General features: G+C 47.6%; 1 protein-coding gene across 7 annotated transcripts in view; it reads left to right on the top strand.

The window, feature by feature from the left end:
* HDAC4 (histone deacetylase 4) overlaps positions 1-22989 on the top strand; it is a gene marked incomplete at its 5' end in the record, with an annotated part of 163624 nt that overhangs the window by 49957 nt on the left and 90678 nt on the right. For 4 of the 7 annotated variants that reach the window (XM_079311313.1, XM_079311311.1, XM_079311314.1 and 1 more), the window contains one exon: positions 16978-17049. In XM_079311313.1, the coding sequence (XP_079167439.1) occupies positions 16978-17049 (72 nt within the window). Of the gene's footprint in view, positions 1-10983; positions 11033-16977; positions 17050-22989 lie in introns of those variants that run through there. The other 3 variants (XM_079311309.1, XM_079311310.1, XM_079311308.1) reach the window with 1 other exon arrangement.

The following is a 22989-nucleotide window of genomic DNA, read 5'->3' as shown; positions in this document are numbered from 1 at the left end:
TTGGGGTAAGTTGGACTGAGCTTCACAGTGTACGGAGTGATCCTTGTGCAGTGTGCTCCAGGGTGATCCTGCTTCCCAGCCTGACCCATCATTCTGTGATCCCAGCTTCACCCACATCATGGCTACCCTGTGCAGAGCTCCATGAAATGCAAGAAAAGTGGGACCAGTTCGGGGCTCTTTCTAAAGTCCCCCTTATGAAATGGGGGAAAACTTTTTTGTCCCAGCCCCAAAACAGCCTGGCCCCGCTCTTGAGCAGCTCAGGGAATAGGAAAAGAGGAAGGAAGGTGTCTCTGCTGTGGAGAGGGAATGACGGGCAGGGGCTGGGCATGGAAAGGTCAGAGCAGGTCTGTCCCTCGAACTGCAGGAACTGGATGGGGTGTGGGTTATCCCTCAGTTCTGCTGGATTCTGCCTTTCCTTTATTTGACACACTAATCTTCCCTGCCGAGCTGTGGGCAGGCACAGCCAGCTGCTAACTACACATTTGTGTCCGAAGATTTATTACAACCTGGGAAAATCCAGAATGCCTGTGGTGGGGGGGAGGGAGGGTGAATAACCCTTCCCTGCTCTGGAGAGCCTGGTTTGAGGCCGGCCCCATGGTGCTGAGTGTCGGGGCCCATTAGCAAGTTTGTCCCCGTGCTGGCTGGATGCGGTGACAGCGATGAATCACCCGCGCAGCTCCTGATTTGCGTCAATCAAACCACATTGAAGGGCGCCTTTGTTCCGAGCTTGGAAGGGCCGGCCCGCTGCTTCCAGCAGATCCTCTCCGGGCTCAGCTCTGGGAGAGAGCCCTGCTTGCTGTCCTTCCCCTTGCAGCCCCCTCCCGCGGGATGCTGGCTGTAGAAATCCAGCTTGGAACGCACAGATGTGGGCTTGTCTTCCAGAGGTTTTGGTGTGGAAGCACAGGGAGTGTTTTTGGGCGAAGGGATGCAAGTTTATCTTTGCATTTCGTTGCTTGTGGCTTTCAGTTTCTTGTTTTTTTTTCTTAAGAAGAATTTCTTAAGAAATCAAAATTTCTCCAGGAGCATTTGAACAGTGGTCTCAGGGACAGAGTGGGATTCTTGGGGTTGTTCTGTGCAGGGTCAGGTGCTGGACTGGATGATCCCTGCAGGTGTCTTGCAACTCAATAAATTCTGTGATTGTTACAGAATCCTTTTTCTGACCTAGAAACTGGTGACTGCTACGGGATCACGAGCCAGGCAAAGTCAGCACTGAAATGCAGCTCCCAGCTTGAGGGGGATTGCAAGCCCAGAAATAAATCTTGTTGGCAAACTCAGCTCCTGAGGTGGGACACAACTTGATGCTGCTGCTGCTGCTGTGCAGGAAGGCTTTTGAGAGGTGCTGAAAACCCCCAAAACAGCCAAACACCACAAGAGTCTTACCTGCTCTCACTTCTAATCTCTGGTACCTTAAAGGGGGCTCCAAGCTGAATACAGAGCTGTTCCCAGGAGCTGGCTGAGGTTTTGTGGGCTCCCTTGGAGCCTGCCTGGTGAGGCCTGCCTTGGGCAGATGGTGCTTCTCTTGTTGTGTGCAAAGTCCACTGGAAATCCTTCTCCTTTCTTTCCACCTCTAAGCATCCTCCTTCCGCTTGTGGCTGAGTGCAACCACATTCCCTCCTCTGCTCTTTCCTCCCAGCCTCCAGGGCTGGTAGCAGAGGTGCTGCCCACTCCCACCTCCCTGTCCAGGCATTCCCTGCTCTACCTTATCCTAAATGCACCCCTGACCCAGTTCATTCCCAAACCACTTCCCTGCCTCTCCCTCTCTCTGAGCTCTCAGCCCATTGAAGTCTCTTCCCCTGCTTCCCTCTGGCACAAGCCCTTGTGCTCATCAAAACATTGATCTCATGGGCTGTAGCCTTGCCAGCATAATAAGGCCACTGCTCTTCCAAGCACTTTTCCCCCACCCTCTCCTACAAACACAGAAACAATTTTTATTTTTATTTTCTTCGCTGGGCTTGCTCTCACTATTTTTCAGGCTGAAATTAGAGGATTAATTCCTGCTTTCCTGCTGACAGTCATGAAAATGAGCTAATTTCCAAGTGTCAGGATGCTGATCCTTCTCTCATTCAGTTCCCAAAGAAGGTAATAAAAGAACTATAAGAATAAATCGCTGTAGCAGATGCAGCACATGGGCATATGGTGGTCTATTAATTCCCCGTGTTCCACCCAGCTTTTAAAATAAATCAATAAGTGTTGATAAAACACTAGAGAGCATGCAGGGTTTTTCCCCTCCACCCATCTTTTCCTGCTCTGGACTCTCTGATGGTTAATTTTGGCAGGTTTTGGACAACCTCAGAGTTTACCCATGGAAATGAGCACTCACAGGCCTGCCTGGTTCTCCACATTTGGGGATCTTGTTCCCAGAGGCAGTCCCTGGCACAGCCTGGCCACAGGGCAGTGGTGGAGTCCCCATCCCTGGAGGGATCTAAAAGACAGGTGGATGTGGCACCTGGGGACATGATTTAGTGGTGGCCTTGGCAGTGCTGAGGGAGCAGTTGCATTTGATGATCATGGAAGGCTTTTTCTGATTTTATGGTTCTATCAAATGGATCTTTTCTCTGTGTGGAATTCTGATCCTCATTCCTGTTGGGAGGTGTGTCAGAGGTGTTCAGGAGCCCCTTAGGGAGCTGCCTTCCTCAGCCTGGCTGGGCTGGGAGACAGGACAGGAAAGCCCTCTGGATCTGCTTGGGTTTGTGGGTTATTTCACAAGTTCTGACTGCTTACTGAAGCACCCAAGTGGATTTCTAGCATCTTCTGACTCACCTGGTCATGCAGGAGGAGTGGCTGCTTACTCCCCCAGTGTTTTACATTATCCAGAGTTCAAGGAGCATTGGGGAAACACTCTCAGAGATGCATAGTGTGGGATTGTTGGGGTGTCTGTGCAGGGCCAGGAGCTGGACTGGGTGATCCTTGTGGCTCCGTCCAACTCAGGATATCCTGAGATTTTATAATTTGATTTTTTACCGGTTCTTGTCTGTCTAATACCTGGGAAGAGCAAGGAGCCAGGCTCCAGCCTGCCCTCTAAGAGCACTCTGGCAGCTCTATTGCTGAAGGGTAAAAGGTTTCTTGAAGCATCTGCAGTTCTCAAATCAAAGGGAATATCACTCACTAAACCAGCATAAAACAAATGGCCCTGGCCTATGGATTCTGTACTAATATTGACAGGTTGGGGCTGTGAAGTAGCACTTAGAAGAGTAAAAGAATAAAGAAAAACCCAACATGAAGACTTTTTGTTGTGAAGAGCTTAAAAAAGTTGAGGAGCAAATCAAGGACTCAGAAAATGGTGAAATAAAGCAGAAACATTCCCCAAAAACTTCCAAGTGTAGTCCTAAATTCCAGAATGACAGCATCCCAGATTATTTAACAATTTCCACCTAAGTCAAGCTAATAGAAAGACTGAACTTTAATTTCCACTGAATTACTGCCAGAAGCTTTCCTTTAGTTGAGGATGGAAAAAGCATTCTCTCTCCTGCTTTTTCAGCTTGTTCAGTATACACAGCGAGGAAAGGAGATTTTCACAAGGGTATAGAGTGACAGGACAAGGGGGAATGGTTTCCCACTGCCAGAGGGCAGGGATGGATGGGATATTGGGCAGGAATTGTTCCCTGGGAGGGTGGGCAGGCCCTGGCACAGGGTGCCCAGAGCAGCTGTGGCTGCCCCTGGATCCCTGTGAGTGTCCAAGGCCAGGCTGGACACTGGGGCTGGGAGCAGCCTGGGACAGTGGAAGGTGTCCCTGCCTTTTTGTGACAGGCTGCCTTTTCTTCACTCCTGAGCCTTATCTATAGCCATCCCCAATTTTGAAATGCAGCTGTCGATAAATCAAAGGTCAGCAGGACCTCCAAACCATCCAGTCCCTACAGCTGTGACTGCTGAGCTTCACAGCTGTGGTAACCTCCGGGCAGGGGAGCAGCAGCATCAGTCTGGGCAGGTGCCCAGCTCCTCTCTGGCTTTATTCCTGAGGCTTGGGTAGCCTGGAAAAGCAGTCTCAGGATAAGCCAAGCCCAAGAATAGAAATATCTGAGGAGGATTGTTGTTATCCAGAGCTGGTCATCCTTATCCAAGAACCTGGTTCTACTCTCATATGGTCTCATAGGATGGGAGTGCTGGCAAATCATGGAATCATGGAATGGTTGGGAGGGATCTTAAAACTCATCCAGTTCCTTCACCTTCCACTGTTCCAGATTGCTCAAAACCTCAGTGTCCAGCCTGGCCTTGGATACTGCCAGGGATCCAGGGACAGCCACAGCTGTGCCCAGGGCCTGCCCATCCTCCTGCCCAATATCCCATCCATCCCTGCCCTCTGACAGTGGGAACCCATTCCCTGTGTCCTGTCCCTCCATCCCTTGTTAAAATCCAGAGCTTTTGTGTGTGTGCATGTGTTGGAGTGGTGGATGTGTTAGGAAAAACGTGCCTGCCTCCCTCTGGGGGCTGGATGGGAGAGAAAGATCTGCTCCAGGCTGGGGTTCCCACACACTGGGGCTCTGTGGTGCTGAGACAGCTGGGTAGAAAGGATTCACATCAATCAAGGATACCAGGAAAACAAGCATGGCATCTGCAGCACAAAGGAAAGGGAGAAGCGTGAGGCAGGAGATGTGCTGGGACACTTTTGAAAGTGCCTGGCTTTCCTTCCTTCAGTTGGAAATCCAGCTGCTGGGCTGCGTTTTCTTTTCCCTGTTGCATTCTTCATTTGGAGCATTGTTTGTGCTACCCTTGAACAGTGACTGCTGAAGCTTCTTCACTTGTGTGGGCAGCCCCTGGAAGTCTGTTTTCCATCTTTCAGAAGATTCCAGCTAGTTAGGGTTCCTTTGTCAATCAATTTTCTCTTGTTTACCAGGGTATTAGGAAGCTGGAATAAAAGCAGTGTGTGTTTTGCCTTAGGAAACATCAGCAGTCCAGTCACCATTCCAGAAATTCCTCTCAACTCATTTTTTTTTCCTGTCTCTAGCAGAGCTCACAAGGATTGTAAGTGCTGTAAATGTAAATCTGAAAAGGTCAAACCTCATGTATGCCAGAGACAGGAGTGCAGGATGACAGCGATGCAGGGGCACAATGAGTTTTAAACCATGGCTCGAGAACAAGATGTTAAAAAAAACCTGTCCAAGGACATGCCTTGGATTGCAAGGAGGAGTTTGATGGAAAGCAACGAGGATTTATCTGTATTACTTAGTGGCTTCTTAACATGCAGCAGAGAGGCATCAAGCCACAGGGTGAGGCTGGAGATCGGGGAAAGGTTCTTCCCCCAGAGGGTGCTGGACACTGCCCAGGCTCCTCAGGGAATGGGCACAGCCCCGAGGCTGCCAGAGCTCCAGGAGGGTTTGGACACTCCCAGGGATGCACAGGGTGGGATTGCTGGGTGCCTGTGCAGGGCCAGGAGCTGGTCTGGATGATCCTTGTGGGTTCCTTTCTGGATGTTCTCTGGCTCTGTGAAAGGCTTTGGTTTGGATGAATCTGTGTGCAGAATTGCAGTGATGCTGGGATCAGCTCTGCCTTGATGCGCTTCCAGTCCCAGGAGCGAACACCCGTACCAGCGCCGAGGGAATCGCATCCGCATTGACAAATGTCAAGTGTCTTCAGCTGCTCCTTTGCTCGTGGTGCACAAAGGATGAGTGATTCCTCCTGGCTGGATGCTGGGGAAGGGAATTGAAATGTGGGCCAGGATTGATTTTTTTGGGGGGGGCCATTGATTGGCACTGCTGGCTTGACAGGAATGTCAGCGCCGCGCTGCCTCTGGCCAGCAAAATCCAGGGGATGAATTCTCCATCAGTGGCTGGAGGAAGGCAACCCAGAAGGAGCTGTTGGTGTAAAACACTGGAGGATGCAGCCAAAGCTGATGCAGGTATTTGCTATTTAGCGATTTCGTAGTCATTGTGGTTTCTTATTTTAAATGACATCTCATATGAGAATATGAGAATATGTTCAGGCTCACAATGTGCACTGGTTCTAAGGAATGAGAAAACTGCCCCTCTTTCCTCCTGGCCCAGCACATTCTGGTTGACTGTGTGGAGCCCACTCCCCCATTTGCTGATCATATTTTCAGTGTTTTTCCCCTCCCATGATAAGCAGGGACCTCTTGGCTGCAGAAGCCCTAAAGGAAGAAATTCTGATGGATTTCTGGGAGGTTCCAGCTGGATTTTGGTCAGGGTACACAGAATGCTATGGGAGGCATGGCTTTAAGGCGAGAAGTGACAGAGAAATAACTCCAGGTTAAGAAAAAGCCCTGAAAGCAAATTCAAAATCATCCCTTTTTTGCCTCACTACTTCCAAGTAAAGGGTGCCTTAAGGAGTAGCTTAAGTAGTAAACCCAAGTATCTTAATTTACACTTTTGTACTTGCAGTGATGAAGCAAAAGCCAACATAAGGACACAGAAATGAGTTCAAATGAACTGGAGCAACCTGGGCTAGTGGAAGGTGTCCCTGTCCATGGCAGAGAGGTTAGAACTGGATGTACTTTACTGCCCCTCCCAGCCCGAACCACCTACTCAGAATTACATCTGGAGACCTCTGCCGAGCACTTTTTGGAACTTCTGTTTCCTTTTGTAATGCACAAAAAGTGTTTCATCATGCTGATTGTTCACCCAGAGGGATCCTCAGGGACTCAGAGGTCCCCTGGGAGTGGCAGCTCCTGAGGTTCCCCATGAAGGCTGTCTCTAGACAGACCTGGAGCAATCCACTTATGGAAGTGCATATGTGCACCCCCTGAGGAGGTGGTTTGGTGCTGTTTAGCCCCCTGTGAAGGCTGAAGTTTTGTGCCCTAAAGGAACAGACAATAATACTCATTACAATACTGTTTAATTTATTTTCTCCTCTTTGTCACATTATTTTGAACATAAAGTCCAGCACTGAGGCTGCACTTGGGGATGAGATTTGGTGCTGAGTTGATGGTTGGGTTCGAATTTCTTGGAGGGCCTTTCCAACCTTTTCTGCAATTCCATGATTTTGGTTTGGCCTTGTGTTGAGACAGACTTGCTTCTCCTTGGCTTGGAAACAGGAGTTGCTCTTCTACACACCAGGAATTAGAAATACCCATTTTCAAAACGTGCTGTTCTCATGTTACTGTGTTTAATGCAATTTAAAATGCTTTTACTAAAGCAAATCCATATTACTAGTATTATCTACTATTACTATATTAGATCACCATGGAATAATGAGCCATTGTGGTAAGGAAAGCCCATTATGCATTGTGGGAGCGTTTCAGCTCCTGTGAACCTCTTCTGTGCCATAGAACTGGAATAAAGGGAATTTCTGAATGTGAGGGAGTGGGGGATTGTGCCTTTCTGGTGGTAGTGGTGAGCTTTTTTCTTCTGCTTTCCATCATCAGGAGGGTCAGTGCTGGGAGCTGTTCTTTGGGAGGGGATTTGGTGGTCTCCATCCAGAGTTCTACAAAGTGTCCAACTTCTTCATGGCTCTAGTTTAAGGGCAGTAATTCCCACTGAAACAGTTACTCTGAATATTTTAAAGCAAAACAGTATTTTTGATGAATGACTCCAAATTTTTATCTTTAGTTGCTGCTTGATACTTTTGTTGGGGTTCGTTTCTTCAGCCAATGCTGAAATTTGGAATATGGCTGCTCTGGACAAGACTGGTTTTAACTGCATTATTGGGACTGGTTTTAACTGTATGATTGGTTTAATTGCTGTTTATTTGTGTACTTCCAGGACTGTTGAACTGATGATTTTGATTTTGACCAAGCACTATCCAGTTTTGCTTTGAGCACCCTGAATTAGCATGTTGGGACAGGATTTTGATTTCTGGGTGCCAGTAATTTTTGGTCCAAACTTTGTACACAAAATTGCTCAATTTTTATGTGCACCTGCTTGAAATCTGAGTAAAGCAGGGAGAAAACTTTTCCTCCTCTCTTTCTGAGAATGAGGGTGGCACTCAAACATGTCACTGTTGTCTTCAGCAGGTGTAGGGTGACTTGCAGGTCAGGCTGCTCATTAAGCATGGTCAGCTGGTCTGTGATCCTTAAAAGGTTAGACCAAAAGGATTTTTCCCTGGTGAGCCACAGATTTTATGCTGTTACAGGCTTGGATGTGGTATTTCCAAGGAGGAGTTTCCCACCCTGAAAGATGGTGAGTGTAGCAGAAAAGGTGATGGAGCACTGGGAAAGGTTGGGGCTGGAAGCCTTTGGAGCCTGGCAGCCACCCAAGGCCTGATCTGTTTGCTGACCATCCTGTTTCCATGCCTTAATATTTATTTTCCTCGATGAAAAATTCCCCCCTTTTTTTTCCCTCTGCTCTTTCCATTTCTGCTATGTGCTCAGGCAGCTCCTAAGGCCAAAAGGCATCTACTTACTTGTGAAATCCTGGATTGTTCCCATTGCCAGCAGTGTCCAGGGAGGGCTCCAAGCCTCAGTTTCCTTTACCTCTGTTCTCCCTGTCCTCTCTGCTGCATCCAGGAATTTTTCCTGGGTTAGCGTGAGTGTAATGGGTTGCTGAGCAAGTGTCCTCATGTCCCTTTTCTGCAAGGAAAGGATCAGAGCCTTTGGATGCAGCCTGCATTGGAAAGAGTTCATGGAGTCATGGAATCTCCAGAGCTGGAAGGGACACAGAAGGATCACAAAGTCCAACCTCACAGACACCAACAATCCCACCCTGTGCATCCCTGAGCTCATTGTCCAAACACTCCTTGGGCTCTGTGCCCATTCCCAGGGGAGCCTGGGCAGTGCCAGCATTCTCTGGGGGAAGAGCCTTTCCCTGATCTCCAGCCTGACCCCCCAGAGCCATCACTTGTGTGGATCAGCTGTATTTAGCTCATGTGCTGGCTGAGCATAGGGCTGGAAGGCAATCCACTCTTTGCTTCCCATCACATACAGTTTGTTCCTTCCTGGAAGGAGGGAAGCCTTTTCTCCCCGAGGCATCTTGTTAGCTTGAACATCATGTCCTGTGAGTGTGTGGGCAGGAGCTGGAGCCTCATTTGAAGCTGTGGAAGGGCCAGGCCATCTTTCAGCTGGATTTCTTCCTGACAGTTTATTCATGTGGAGAGGAGGGAAAATTAAGCAGGTTACTGAACCTTCTCTCCTCGAAAATGTGCTTCACCTCTCTCCCACTGCTGACAATTGCAGATAATTTCAAGGTGCTTTTCTTTTTTTTTCCTTCTCCTCTTCTCTTGCTTCACTCTTGTATCAGCAATCAGTTTTGAAAAACCTGCTGGAATATGAGTTAGGATCAAAGGGGCATTCTGTCTGTGGATGTGTGTCTGTCCAGTGGGGATCTGTGTGTTGTGAATGGTGGGTGATTGGGGGGTGGCTGGGTGCCAGCAGCACTTCTCCCTCTGAACGCCAAGGCACTCCTGGGGAGTTGACTTTTTTTACTGTGCTGGAGTTCACCAGACCTGTCTCAGCAGATTAAACACCTCACTCTGATAATGCTGATCTGCTGGAGAAACATTTAACTGGGAGGGTGCAATCCTGCTTTTACCCTGTTCTCCTCCCAAGAAGGATGGAAAATTTTATCCATTTTTGTTAAAAGACTGCATTAAAACTTTAAGAAAAACCAAAAAAAAACTACCAGCACCATGCAGGGAACAGGAACATTGGAACATTTTGCAGAATGGCTCTGGAAAGAGCCTGTTGGTTAAACATAATATTCCAGAGTGAAGTTAAATGCTTGGACTATGCTAATTTCTTGAGGACAGTCACCTTTTCAGATGGATTGCACCCTGCAGATGGTGGCAGATTGTGCCCTCCTCCACTCCTGCCAGGAGCGTGTGCTCACTGACAGAATCAAAGCAGCAAAAGGATGAAGCTCTCCAGAAGAGTTGATGAATCTCTTGCCTTTAAAATGGAAGTGCTTTGTGCCAGGGAAAATATCTATGAATATATTTATAGTCATGAACAGCGGAGTCTCGGCTCCTTCGTCGCAAGTGGGGAAATTGCTGTTCCACCAAGTCTGTGAAAGTGGAATCTACTTTTAGATGCTTTGAAATGAGAGTCTGTTTGGTTTATTTTTTTTCCCAGATTTAAAAATATCTGAAGTCCAAAGTTTAGAAATCTGTACGTAATTGACACGAAGATGATATATGCAGACAATCTAAAGCTGGCAGATAACGGCAGGTATTCTGGAATCACAGAATCCCAGAGGGATCTGGGTAGGGAGGGATCTTCAAGGTTATCCCATCCCACCCCTGCCATGGGCAGGGACACCTTCCACTGTCCCAGGCTGCTCCAAGCTCCAGTGTCCAGCTTGGCCTGGGACACTTCCAGGGATCCAGGAGCAGCCACAGCTGCTCTGGGCACCCTGTGCCAGGGCCTGCCCACCCTCCCAGGGAACAATTCCTGCCCAATATCCCATCCATCCCTGCCCTCTGGCAGTGGGAGCCATTCCCTGTGTCCTGTCCCTCCATCCCTTGTCCCCAGCCTCTCTCCAGCTCTCCTGGAGCCCCTTTAGCCCCTAGAATGGCTCTGAGCTCTCCCTGGAGCCTTCTCTTCTTTTCCCCCATTCTCCCAGCTTGGCTGCAGAGCAGAGGGCTCCAGCCGTTGTGTTAAGGAAATTATGTCAGGAACAGGTAGACAGGGATGTTTTTCCTGCTGCCTGATGTTGATCCTGGTGGGTTAAGGCTGGGATAGTGGGGAAGTGCTGTGCAAAGTATCAGGCTGATCCTGTAGGCAGCACCTCACCTGGGACTGATATAGGGTCAGGACGTGGTGCATCCTGCAGATCCCAGCTGGAGTCTCCCAGGGACCCTGGGAATGATGGTAATGGAAGCCCTGAGTTTGTGCTGGGGTTTGCTCTGCACTGGGCAGGAGGAGGTGCTGGGTGGCCACCAGCAGAGGCCTTCTGGCACTGTCCACAGGAGAGAGCCTGAAATAGAGCTGGGTCTGGGACACAGCCCCGTGCCTGGGAATGTCACTGCTGGGATGTCACTGCTGGGGTGTCACTGCTAGGATGTCATGCCATGGGCGGTGCCTGCCCAGGGACATCAGAGCTCAGCCTTTCCTGCTGGACAGTGGAGAGGCCGGAGGGGCTGGGGCTGGCCAGGAGGAGAATGGTGCTCCGGGGGCACACACTCCTCTGTGGGACCCTGTGTTTGCCAGGTGGGTGGATGGCAGCAGGTGCATTCCTTGGGTTTCCTCTTTCCTCAGCCATCCTCGGTGTCTGAGGTGACCAGGGTGTTGTTACTTCAGGTATGGGCTGGAGCTTAGCCCAAATTTTACCTGGCTTTCCATAGTTAACTCCTGTGGACCAAATGAGCTGGTTTGGAAACCAGTTATAGGAAAATAGAATGAAAACCAGCATTAAACATTTGGGGTTTTTTTCACTTGGAAGAAAAATTAGGCATGAAAAATGTAGTATGTGTTCTCTTCCTTTAAGGTGTTTTATTTTTCCTTCCCTGCACTCTTTGTTGGGGGGCAGTGGGAAGGCTGGCTGTGGGGGGTTCTGGCTTTCCTTGCCCAAAGGGGAAGGGAAGCAGATCTCCTGGAATGGGCAGCTCCTCCTTCTTGCTGGAATTATGCCAGTGAGCGTTAGATAGAGTGGAGGGGTTACTCCGAACCTCTGCTCACTCTCTTTGCATGGAAAGGATTATTTTATTCCCGTGGATTTCCAGAGTGACATATCTCCTCAGTTTTGTGTGGATGAAGTCATCAGAGTCTGCTGAGGAGGCTGAAGATTGTCATGTTTAGGAGTTGCTTTGTCCTCCCACTGCAAAGAATTATTTCCCTAATGGCATAGGAAGTGGAACACAATGCTTCCAGGGTTTGGCATTGAGAAGTGGTGCCTTGTCATCTGGATATCAGCCTGTCAACACCTTGAGGACCACAGGTTCCTGTTTAAATGCTTCTTAGGTTATTTTGGCTTCTAGGATAACTTCCTAGTAATAAATTAAATGTTGCTTTTTGTGTTAGCAGCTGCTGAGTGTTAGAGTCCCAGGAGGGTTTGGGTTGGAAGGCACCTTCAAGACCAATTCCAGTGCCATGGCCAGGGTGCCACTCACTAGATAGGTTGCTCAGAGCTCCATCCAGCCCTGCCTTGAACTTTTAAATTTTTCATTTTATGCTTTTACCTTGATGTTAACCAAACTGTGACCTGTTGGAATTATCTTCACAAGGTGCAGGGTAGGAGAGCAGTACCAAGCTCTTGTGAATGTTGTGCCTGCGTATCTTCAGATTCTTATGAGGTGTTTGTGTGAATCCTGGTGCAAAAGAAAGCTTGAACCCCATCCTGATTCTCTCTAGTGAGGTGCTGAGTGCTGGGGTGAGCTCCTGGCTTCGATGGAACCCCCCCACTGACATCTGGACTCTGGAATGTTTCTGGAGCACTCAGAAGTGTCAAGGGTCCGAGGAGGGTTTGCTATTCCAGATGTGCCAGCCTCTTCCAGAACTGAGGAAGGCACCAGCCTGACCTACTTTCTACTGCATCCAAAGCAAGGAGTCAGAATGAAGACAAATTAAATATATGCATATATACCAGACCATCCTGGTGATGGTGATGCATGATGTTATCTACTGGCAAAGCAAGGGGGCTTACTTGAATATTAACTGTAGTTGTAATAATCCTAATAACTAAAGAATTACCCCACATGGACGGGATTGGATTAACTTTCATTTAAATGTGTGTTTTGATAACTCTGACAGATCCGTCTCTGTTTTTCACTTGTCTCCCCTCCTCCTCTCTCTGTCCTGCCCGTGTGTGGCTGCAGTGTTTTTATTTTTCCTCTTCACCTTTAAAATGTGAGTAAGTAGTGGTTAAACCCCAGCTTTGCTTCTGTGGAGTTTCACAGGCTGGGGTGAGGTGCTGGGTTTTTTACAGCAGTCACAGCTGGTTCCAGTTGGAGCCATAATTGGTATTTCAGCTTGATAGGTGCTGTAAATCTCCGAGAAGGGAAGAGAAGGATGCTCTCATTTTGTTAGGCTGCCTCTCTTTCGGATGCAGAGTGCATCTTCCAGCTCTCTGGGCTAATTAAAATGCCATTACAGTACATGTGGTGCTACAATACAGTCTAGGGAGACTTCCAAAAATAGATCCTTGAGTGCAGACAAATTAGAGAGGAAATATGCACTGAGCATTTTCTCATAGGTTTAAAGAGAAATAATCCATTTGCTGCCCTAATTGCTTTCTTGTAAATGTTGAAGGATTCCCCCCCCCGTAAATTTCGAGTGAGCAGACAAATAAATAACGCATCCATGATAATTAACGTTCTCATTGCTAATATTGTAACTCGTCACACACGCTTGATAGGCAAGTCAGGATGTTCCAGTGGCCTGTGCTTAACGGTCAGGGGTGGAGACTTTGTATTCCTCAGCCAGCCTGTTTTAGCTGCCTGCTATCCCAAGGCTCCAAGGGCAGAGCATGATCTGGTTTTTAAATTCAGTCAAACGCTTGAGCAGAGCCACCCACAGACCCTCCCCAAGTCCTGCCAGGCAGAAAGGCAGAGAAATCCTGCTTGCAAATTGTCCTTCCCCCAGCCCAGCTCGGGTACAGAATGCAGGGTGCTTTTTATAGCCTGCCTGTGGGTACTGAGAGCAGGGGGAAAGAATCCCCACGTTCCTGTGCTGGAAGAGGTCCATGGCATTGCTGGGGGCTGACACGTGTGCTGGAGATGGTGCAGAACTGCTGGGCAGTGCCAGGGCCAGCCAGGAGTTCTGCTGTGCTGTGCCCTGAGCTTCTCTGCCAACAGCCTGATGGAGAGGCATGAGGCTTGTGCTGGCTTGTAGAGTCCCACAGTGATTTGGGGCCTCAAAGCTCATCCCATTCCACCCCCTGCCACTGTCCCAGGCTGCTCCAAGCCCCATCCAGCCTGGCCTGGGACACTTGCAGGGATCCAGGGGCAGCCACAGCTGCTCTGGGCACCCTGTGCCAGGGCCTGCCCACCCTCTGAGTAAATTCCCTGCCTGCTCAGAAGCCCCTGGCTGTCCACTGAGGTGCTGTCCAGAAGATTTATGAGCAAAGGAGACTGAAGTTGGTCGAGTGGTCTTAAACTCACAGTGTTAGCAGAAAACTGCTCATCCTGAAAAACATCTCTGGACCACTTTGTTGTCTTCCCTCAACAGAGAACAGGCTGATGCTGGCAAAACTGAGTTCTGCAACTACTCATTTTTAAAAATCTTCTCTGTGAGGTTTCTCCTTGGCTGCCCAGAATTCATCTTCAGGTCTTGAAGCTAAAGCTGTGGCCATGTCCCCAAGGGATGACCTTGCATGTGCCCCTGTTGGCCCATCCAGGATCTCTGGATCCTCACTTGGATCCTCTGCATCATCACTGAGTGGGAGTGCTTGGTTTTGGGAAATCCTTTGGCTTTTCCTTCTTATGGCCTTGCTTGGCCAGGTATTTCCTATTTGTAGTTGTACTTTTTTCTATCATTATCACAGTGGGAAAGGTTTTACTACTTTGTCACTGCATTTCCCATCCTTTTTTTTGTAACTTTAATTCTGCATTTCAAGCTCCAAAGGGAGAAGTCTGAGTCAGTAATGCTGATTATCTCTTGCTTCTGCCTTTCTCCCTGTCTCTCTTAAAGTTTTGCTTCTACACCTTTGTAGAACTTCTCTACTCTGGGTGTCCTTTAAGAATAATTTTCAGTTGCTCATCACTTCACTCCAGGAATTCAGGTAGGCCAGGGTGATTTGCATCAGGCTGAAAGACCTGAATACATGGAAAACTATTTAAATAACCTCTCCGTTCCCAGTTCTGCCCTGCATTTTGAAGCTCATCAGAGTTAATTATAGGCAGACTGCTTGCAGTTTTCTTTTAAGACCTCACTGAATGTTTCAGCCTTCCATTTCTCTTCATTTCTTGTCCTTTTTGAGAAGTGAAGTTGTATTTCCCTGTCCTCATCTGGTTTGGTTTTGCCCTGGATGGAGTTGATGATCTCAGAGGTCTTTTCCAATCTTGACAATTCTCTGGTTCTGTGAAATTGTTTGTTTTGCTGCTTCATCTTTTCCGAGGGATTTTATCTGTTATGTTTCTGGTTTATTCTGGACTGAACTTGTAAACATTTTGCCTTTGTTTTGCTATTTTCTACATCTTTAAAACCTGCAAGCTCAGCTACTTCCAAACCTGTCCTGGCTCTATTTTCTGAATAACTTAAACAGCTCTTTGGAACAGATTAAGATAAAAAACAAAGTGTTCAAGTTTCCATCAATGAATTATGGCTTCATCTTGTTAATTAATGAGTAGAAATGCCCATCTGGAAATTAAGCTACACAAAATGTTCCCTGACTCGAGCCATGAATCAGCCAGGCTGGTGTCTGCTTCCCTCCAGGCTCGGTGGACAGAGCACTTTGTCTCAGAATTTTGGGGAAATCATCAGGCTGATTCTTACAGAATCAATCTGAGAGGATGTTTTCTTGCCAATTATGTTTAGTAGCTCAGGACCAATTTGGCCAGCAGAGAGCTGGGGAGTATTTTGTAGCTTGTCTGGGCTGTCTCTGTATTCAAAGCAGGGTTTGTGGCTTGTGAGAAGAGTCAAACCCTGATTGCATGGCTTGACCTCTTTGCAGTGCTCCAGCAGCTCCACATCCTTGTGCTGAGGGAGGACTCCAGAGATTTTGAACTTTATTTTTTGTTTTATGTTTTGTATTTTGTTTTATTTTATTTTATTGAGCTTTATTTGGACAGCAAAGACAGAACCTTGGTCTTGGATAGTTCAGTTTTGCTTCAAGTGTTTCAGGTGTCAGTGAGTGCTAAATGTGAGTCCTAAATATTCTACTGTGATTAATCTAATACTCATTTTGAAACAAAGATTGTAAAGTGTTGGTTTGTGGGTTTTTTGTTTTGTTTTTTTAAATGAGTAGAAAAATTAATGTACTTTATTTCTTAGAATTAAACAAGTCAGTTGACTTGGGTTTGTCTCACAGAGCACCTGGATGCTGCTGCAGGGCTCTGCTTTGTCCATGGGCTCTTTGCTCTGAAGGAACATCTTTGTCTGAAACTGCCCAGCAGAGAAGCTGAGGAAACTCTGCTCCCCAGGAAAACTGGGGATTTTCCTGGGCTGTGCTCTCCACTGGCTCTGGAGCACCTGATGGCTCAATGATATTTTCAATAGTGATGCTTTGTTCTGGGTGTGGTCACTGGAGGTGAACCCAGGCAAGACATGGAGAAGTCCCCAGCTGTGCTTTTTCTCCAGGAGAATGGAGAAAGCAGGGAGAAGAAAACAAATCTTAATGTTTTTCTAACACTGTCCTTTGCCTGAGAGAGATGGGGTGGCTTCTTGGATGTCTCCAGACAGGGTTTGGCTTGATCCTATCAGAGCTGCAGCACAGAAAGGGGTTGGAGCGGAAAAGTGAGACAGACTGGCAAAGGTGGAACAAATAGATTTGAAATAAATTTTCTGTATCCTGGAGTTCATAATGACACTGAAAACATAATTCAGCATTTTTTGCTTCAGCTTTTCTGGGAGAGGAATGGGTGGCTAGAAACTCAGGTGTGGCAGTCTCCAACACTGGTTGTTCTGTTTAACTCTACCTGGATGCAAGATACAATCTTGGAAATATTTTAAATAGGGAACTGCTTCAGCAAGATGGATTTGTGCATCTCATTTACAAAGTATGTTTTTAATGCCTTTCTGAAATCCAAACTTATGCAAAATGGGGCTTGTTATGCGTGTCTCTGCATTTTAATCTCCTGCAGTGATTTGTCAGTTTTCCTTAACATCTCCCTGGCATATTCCATCCATTCCTCAACTTTGCTCCGTGGGGCTGCATCTCTGTCTTGGCTCTGTTCTCCCAGCAAGGAAGGAATGGCAGTTTAGTTATTCTCTGGTAAGGTTTGTGAGCTGACATGCCTTTTTCCTCAGCCTGGGGTCAGCACCCATTGTGGACTTAAAGACCAGGAAACCCTGAGTGTAACTGGGGATAGAGTCTCCTTTGTTTTCTGCTTCAGCTGTCCTGGGAATGTTCTCGTTTCCATTGATTTGTGCTACTTGTGTTTCTGCTTTGCATCGATAATTGGTTACTGATTTGTTTTTCTGCCTGGAATGGCTAAAAATAGCTCAGCTACCCAAAGTGTTGATGTGATTTTATTTTCTCTTTCCCCCCCTCTTTCCAGATGGGCTTTCTGGCAGAGACCAGCCAGTGGAGCTGTTGAATCCACCTCGAGTGAACCACATGCCCAGCTCTGGTAAGGAAGAAACCTGCTGTTAGCCCTGGTCCCTATTCTGGGGGGTGCAGGAAAATGCTCTGCAGCTCTGCCTGGAGAGTGGGAGAGCAGAATGCAAATGCAGAGTGCTGGAGCAGTCTGTTAGGACTTGCACACCCCTGCTTTCCCAGGCTGGGAGAGTGGGATTTGGGAATGGAGTCTTGCTTGGAGGAGGCTGAGGGGAGCCCACCCTGGTGAGAGATGCCGTAGAAAGGAGAGGACAGGAGAACAAAGCAGCATCTGAGTGAGTCCTTTCCCAGCCCAGAAGGAGGTTTGGGAGCTGCTGCTCTCATTAGGGAGAAGGAGCAGGGAGCCAAGGCCGGGCTGATCAAAGTGTGTCACGCCAGGCTCTGGGCTGTTTGCTGTTCTCCCTCCTAATGATCCTGCCACATCATCTCCCGGGGCTTGTCCTCCTGCTCCTCATCCTGGCTGCTCCTCACTGTGCTGGGAGAGGTCTTGGAGCTCAGGGCTGCAGCTCTGCAAGTGATGGAAACCAAAGTTCTGCTCCTGCTACCTGGAATTCTGTGGGAAACAATCTGCTGCTGGCTTTTGGGTTTGCCCCTTCTCTCTGCCAGGTACAAGCAGGTATTTATACCAGGGGTGACAGGACATAGCAAACATTACCTACTCTGCAGGGAGCAGCTCAGATCTTCCACACTCTCAACTTTCCCTTCTCTGTTGCCTTCCAAAATGCCCTCAGGCCCTTTTCTATTAAGGATGAGATCTTGCAGAAGATCTGAGCACTTCTGGTAATGCCAGTTGGAAAGATGTAAACGAAGTTTATTCAAAACAACTTCAGTACACTGGGAGGGGGAGAGAAAAAGTGGGCTGCAACCTAACCTAGATTTTTGTGGACTTAAATGCCTATCTGGGGAAGGAAACTTTGAAGCAGGTAGTGTTGTTGCACTGGGGGGAAAAAAGGAAGAGATGGTTGTTTACCAGGCATGGGCGTTTGGCTTTGGATTCTGAGAAATCCCTTTCCCCTCCATGTGCTCCCAAACGTGTCCATCAGGTAAGGGAGGTTCTATTTTCCTAACCCTCAGAGGGATTCTCATTTTAAAATCACTGTGGTAGCACAGGTCAACTTACAGGTTTTACTGCCCACCTTGGTTGTGAGCTGGATTGGATTTTGTGGCTCTGTGAATCTTTGGCCAGGGTTATGAAAGGGATGGGTTTGCATCTTCTGTTCCTTTGTTTTGGTATTGATTTTGCTTGCTGGTTAAGTTTAATGTTTCTTTTCGAGGTATTTCAGGCCAAAGGCTGGTGCTGGTTGAGAGCTTGAGGAACTTGATGGTAGAGTCTGTTCTGGCTGTTTAGTGGAGCCATGCAGGATTTAGGGGAGTTCTTGCTGTTTGGACTCCATTTTGAGTATTTTTAATAGCTCACCTCTGTGCTTTTGGGAAAACAGCCTCATGGGGAGCTGTGCTGGTGTGAAGTGGGTGGGATGAGAATGGTTCTCCCAGTAACTGAGCTGTGAGATTGGAATTCAGACTAGGAGAACTAGGGGTGCTCACCTGGAGAGGAGAAGGCTCCAGGCAGAGCTCAGAGCCCCTGCCAGTGCCTAGAGAAGCTCCATGAGATCTGGAGAGGGACTGGGAACAAGGGATGGAGGAACAGGACACAGGGAATGGCTGCCACTGCCAGAGGGCAGGGATGGATGGGATATTGGGCAGGAATTGTTCCCTGGGAGGGTGGGCAGGGGCTGGGCTGGAATTCCCAGAGCAGCTGTGGCTGCCCCTGGATCCCTGCCAGTGTCCCAGGCCAGGCTGGACATTGGGACTTGGAGCAGCCTGGGACAGTGGAAGGTGTCCCTGCCCATGGCAGGGGTGGGATGGGATAACCTTGAAGATCCCTTCCTACCCAACTCATTCTGGCACTGCCATGTCTAGTTTTTATCGTTCCTCTCTTTAGGAACTCAAATCTTTCTGAGAGAAGAAAGGAGAAGTAATATCAAGCAGTGCTCTGGAAAAACAAGTAGTGTGTGGGATTGTTGGATGGTGTTCCAAGTCCCAGGCATGACTAAAATAATACTGTTAAGAAACAGCATAAGGAAAAAAAAAAGGCTTGATTGTATCCTGGGATATTTTGTTTAAAAACATTCTCCTGCCCTGGTCAGGGTAAGGTTGAGTAAACTTGAGTGGTCGATGAGCTTTTATGCTTTTCTATTCAGATAAAATTTCTATTTCAGATAAAATCACTGTGGTGTGCTTGTAGGAAACCAAAATGTTTTTCTCTTCACCACGAACCAAGAGAAGGAGAGGTTTGACCTTTTTTCTCTGATGTGAAATGGTGAGAAGGTCTAAAAATCCTCTGTCCTGCAGAGCATTTCAACTCCATACCAAGAAATATTTGCAGCAATTTTATGAAATGGTTTTTAGGAGTGAATTTGGTTGAATAGAACTGAGTTCAGTCATCAGCAATGAAAATTATTTCTGTCTTCTTTTCTGTATAAATTAAGGATTAATTGGAGGAAGGGAAACATTTTCTCTTTTCAAAGGTGTATCACAGGTAATTGGTGCTTCTGAGTTTCTGAGGTGCTTGCAGGAGTACAAGACAAAGTCCCCCAGCCCCCATCCTGCTCAGGAGTACAACAATCACCAGTTTGAGAACTCTGCCTGCTCTGCCTCGGGCTCCCGAGGATTGCTGCGCCTTTGGCCTGGGGCAGGAAAAGGAATCAATTAACTTCAGTCAGCAACCTTGCTTCCCTGAGTTTTTTTTTCTTTCTTTTAATAATAATCAGAGGCTGGGCAGGCCCTGGTACAGGTTTCCCAGAGCAGCTGTGGCTGCCCCTGGATCCCTGTAAGTGTCCAAGGCCAGGCTAGACACTGGGGCTGGGAGCAGCCTGGGGCAGTGGAAAGTGTCCCTGCCTGTGGAAGGGGGCTGGAAAGGGGTGTGGTCCCTTCCAACATGAGGATGAAGTGGGAGATTTCAGCTCCCTGCTGCTGCTTTTGCTTCCTAGATCTAATTATCCACCCTCAGTTTCACAGTCATTTGCAAAAAAAAAATGGTGTTGATGTATGTAGGAATAAATGGTTTGTACAACCCTCTGGACTAATATTGTCCCTTAGAGATTAATCCCAGTCTGTTAGGGAACAGGATGAGGTTTTGTCATGCCCCAGAAGTACTTACCCTTCAGAATGGCTTTCCTTTAGCCTTCAAAAGACCCTGATATATAATATGGATATGTACCCGAAGCCCAGGGTGAGGGAGAAGCCCATCCAACCCCCCCAAATTGCCACCAAAAGTGAGTTCTGGGAAAAGTCATTTTGATGTCACAGCCATCCATTGAGCTGATTCAATCCTGTCCTCTCCTTAGGTTGTTGAGAAGCTGCAGCTCTTTTTGTCAGCCTTGGTGTGAGTTTTGCCACCATTTAGATGCTCTGGTGTAAGATAAGATTCTCAGAGCAGCTGTGGCTGCCCCTGGATCCCTGGAAGTGTCCAAGGCCAGCTTGGAGCCACCTGGGCTAGTGGAAAGTGTCCCTACCCATGGCAGTGGATGGGCTTTGAGTCCCTTCCAACCCAAACTATTCCATGATTCCAAGGTAGCAGAGAAACTGCAGCTTAAAGCCTTGACAGTTAAAATCAGCTCAAGGTTGTATTTCCTACAGTACTTACAATTTATTAATATTTGTCTTTCATTTCCAGCCCTGAGCTAAATGGACAAACCATGGCCCATGCAGTGATAATAAAAGGAGTGTTTCACCTGCAGGAGGCACTCCTGGAGCCCAGCCTCCGAGCCATTCCTCAGCAAGAAAAGCCCTGCACAGCCCTTCAGCCAGCTCCCCCATTTCCACTGAGGGTTTGCTGAGCTGCTGTGCTTCTATGAAAAGCCCTTTGTGGTCAGTAAATTTGGGGTTATTTATGTAGGAGAGGAGAGGGAACTGCCACTTCTAGAGGCTCTGGGCAGCTCCCTGCAGAGGAGCAGGGAAGTTCAAGCTTCAGAACCTCTTTTCTTGAACCTCTGCTGTTCGCCAAACTCACATTTTGTTGGCCATGGGATAATTTAATGTCCTTCTAACTCACCTTCAGTGCTTTGTGCATATGCAGGGGTGTATGGAAGAGGGATGAGCATTTTGGCCATCTCTGTCTCAACTTCAGCATCCATGTTCCATGTGGAATTGAACCACTCCTCTAGCCAAGCTGGGAATCAGAGAATCACAGACTGGTTTGGGTTGGAAAGGACCTTAAAACCCATCTTGTCCCATGGGCAGGGGTACCTTCCACTTTCCCAGGTTGCTCCAAACCCTGTCCAACCTGGCCTTGGACACTTCCAGGGATAGGCAGTCCTGAACTGATGTGATGCTGGAGCACAGAATGTAAATATCCTGTGAATATCCTGGTCCCTGTGGGTTGGAAGAGGAGCCCACAGCTCCTCAATTCTGCTTTGTTGTCTTTTATCTCAGAAAACGTATTTATCTGTCATGATTTATCTGTCTCCTTTCTTACCCATGAGGAAATGGTTATCAATTGGAGGAGCTGGCATGAATTATTAATGATTATCCCTCTTTTAACAGCTGAAAGCAGCACTTAAATGTGAAGCTCTTGAATGCAGCACTGGTTTCCTGGATGAAAGGCAGGAAAGTTTGCTCTGCTGCAAGCCCCAACTTGCTGGTTTTCTTTCTTCTTCCCTCAGCTTGCTTAGTTCATTAATTCACACTGATCAGCTCCAAAATTCCCTGGATTCTCTTAGTTCTGACTCTTCACCAAGTGTTATTTTCACAAATAAGAATTCTCACTGATTCTCTACCACAGGAAAGGTTGTTTTATGCTTTTCATTTATAGAAAAGCAAGTGATGAAGGGAAGAGCCTTTGAATGCTAAAACTTGGTGAAGAAAACTTAGGGAAGGAGGCAATGGCAGGATGCAAGCTAGCCTGGGAAGGCTCCCTTGAATGGTAATTCAGGAATTTGTTCCTCTGGCTTTGCTAAAAATAACGGCACTGTGTGGTGAATGCAAAGTGATAAATGTTTCATGGCAATGGATCATGGATTGAGGCCCTCCTTGGGGAATAATCCCATGTGCCTCAGATGGGATCTTGGGGGCCATGTGTGTTTGCAGCCTGGCTTTTACCTGGGTCTGCAACCTCCATGAGATAATGGGGTTGTTTTGCTTTGTTATTTTGCTTTTATTTAGCTCTCAGGCCCTTCACTCTTTTGAGGTAATGCTCATCCTGGGGCTGTGGTGGTCCAGCACACCCTGTACTGGTTTCCTCTTTTCCATGGACAGATGGATGTGAGCAGTGCTGGAGGATGAGGATAGAGCCCCTCATTTCCAGGGGCTGTCTTCCCTTTGTCTGCCTGCCCTTTCCATGGCTGTGCCCTGCACTGCAGAGCTCCCCAGGGCTCTTTCTGCCAAAATTAACTGGGGGTAGTTTATTGCTGAAGGGGGAAGAGCAGCCACCTGCATTCCCAGGATTTTAGGAACTCCTCCTCTAGTACGACACACATTTATCAAGATCCTGGAGGCTCTTCCCCAGTGTATATTGATTTTCAGGGCTATATTTGGCTCTGCTTTGACTTTGGGCAGTGGAGGGAATATCAGATGAATGTTTTGTGCAGTGATGCCTAAAATACAGCAGCAGTGTCCAGATGCTCCCCTGGGGGATTGCTGATGGTTCATTAAAGAGACTTCTTGTTGCCCAGGGAAGCTGTGGATTCCCCATCCCTGGAAGTGTTCCAGGCCAGGTTGGGCAGGGCTTGGAGCAGCCTGGCATAGAGAAATTGTCCCTGACATGGCAGGGGGTGGAACAGGATGGGCTTTAAGGTTCCTTCAAACCCAGACTATTCCATGATTTTGTGATTAACTATCTCCTCCTTTGGCTTAACTGATATCTTGTGATCTAAACCACTTAATCATCACTACTTTTCCATCTGTTTTTCATTCAAGGAATTGTGTCATATCAGATGATTCATTCATATTTGAT

The sequence above is a fragment of the Erithacus rubecula genome (assembly GCF_903797595.1).
Source record: "Erithacus rubecula genome assembly, chromosome: 8".
Classification (NCBI taxonomy): domain Eukaryota; kingdom Metazoa; phylum Chordata; class Aves; order Passeriformes; family Muscicapidae; genus Erithacus; species Erithacus rubecula.
Note: the sequence above shows the minus strand (reverse complement) of the source record. Positions and strands in the feature narration are given on the sequence as shown.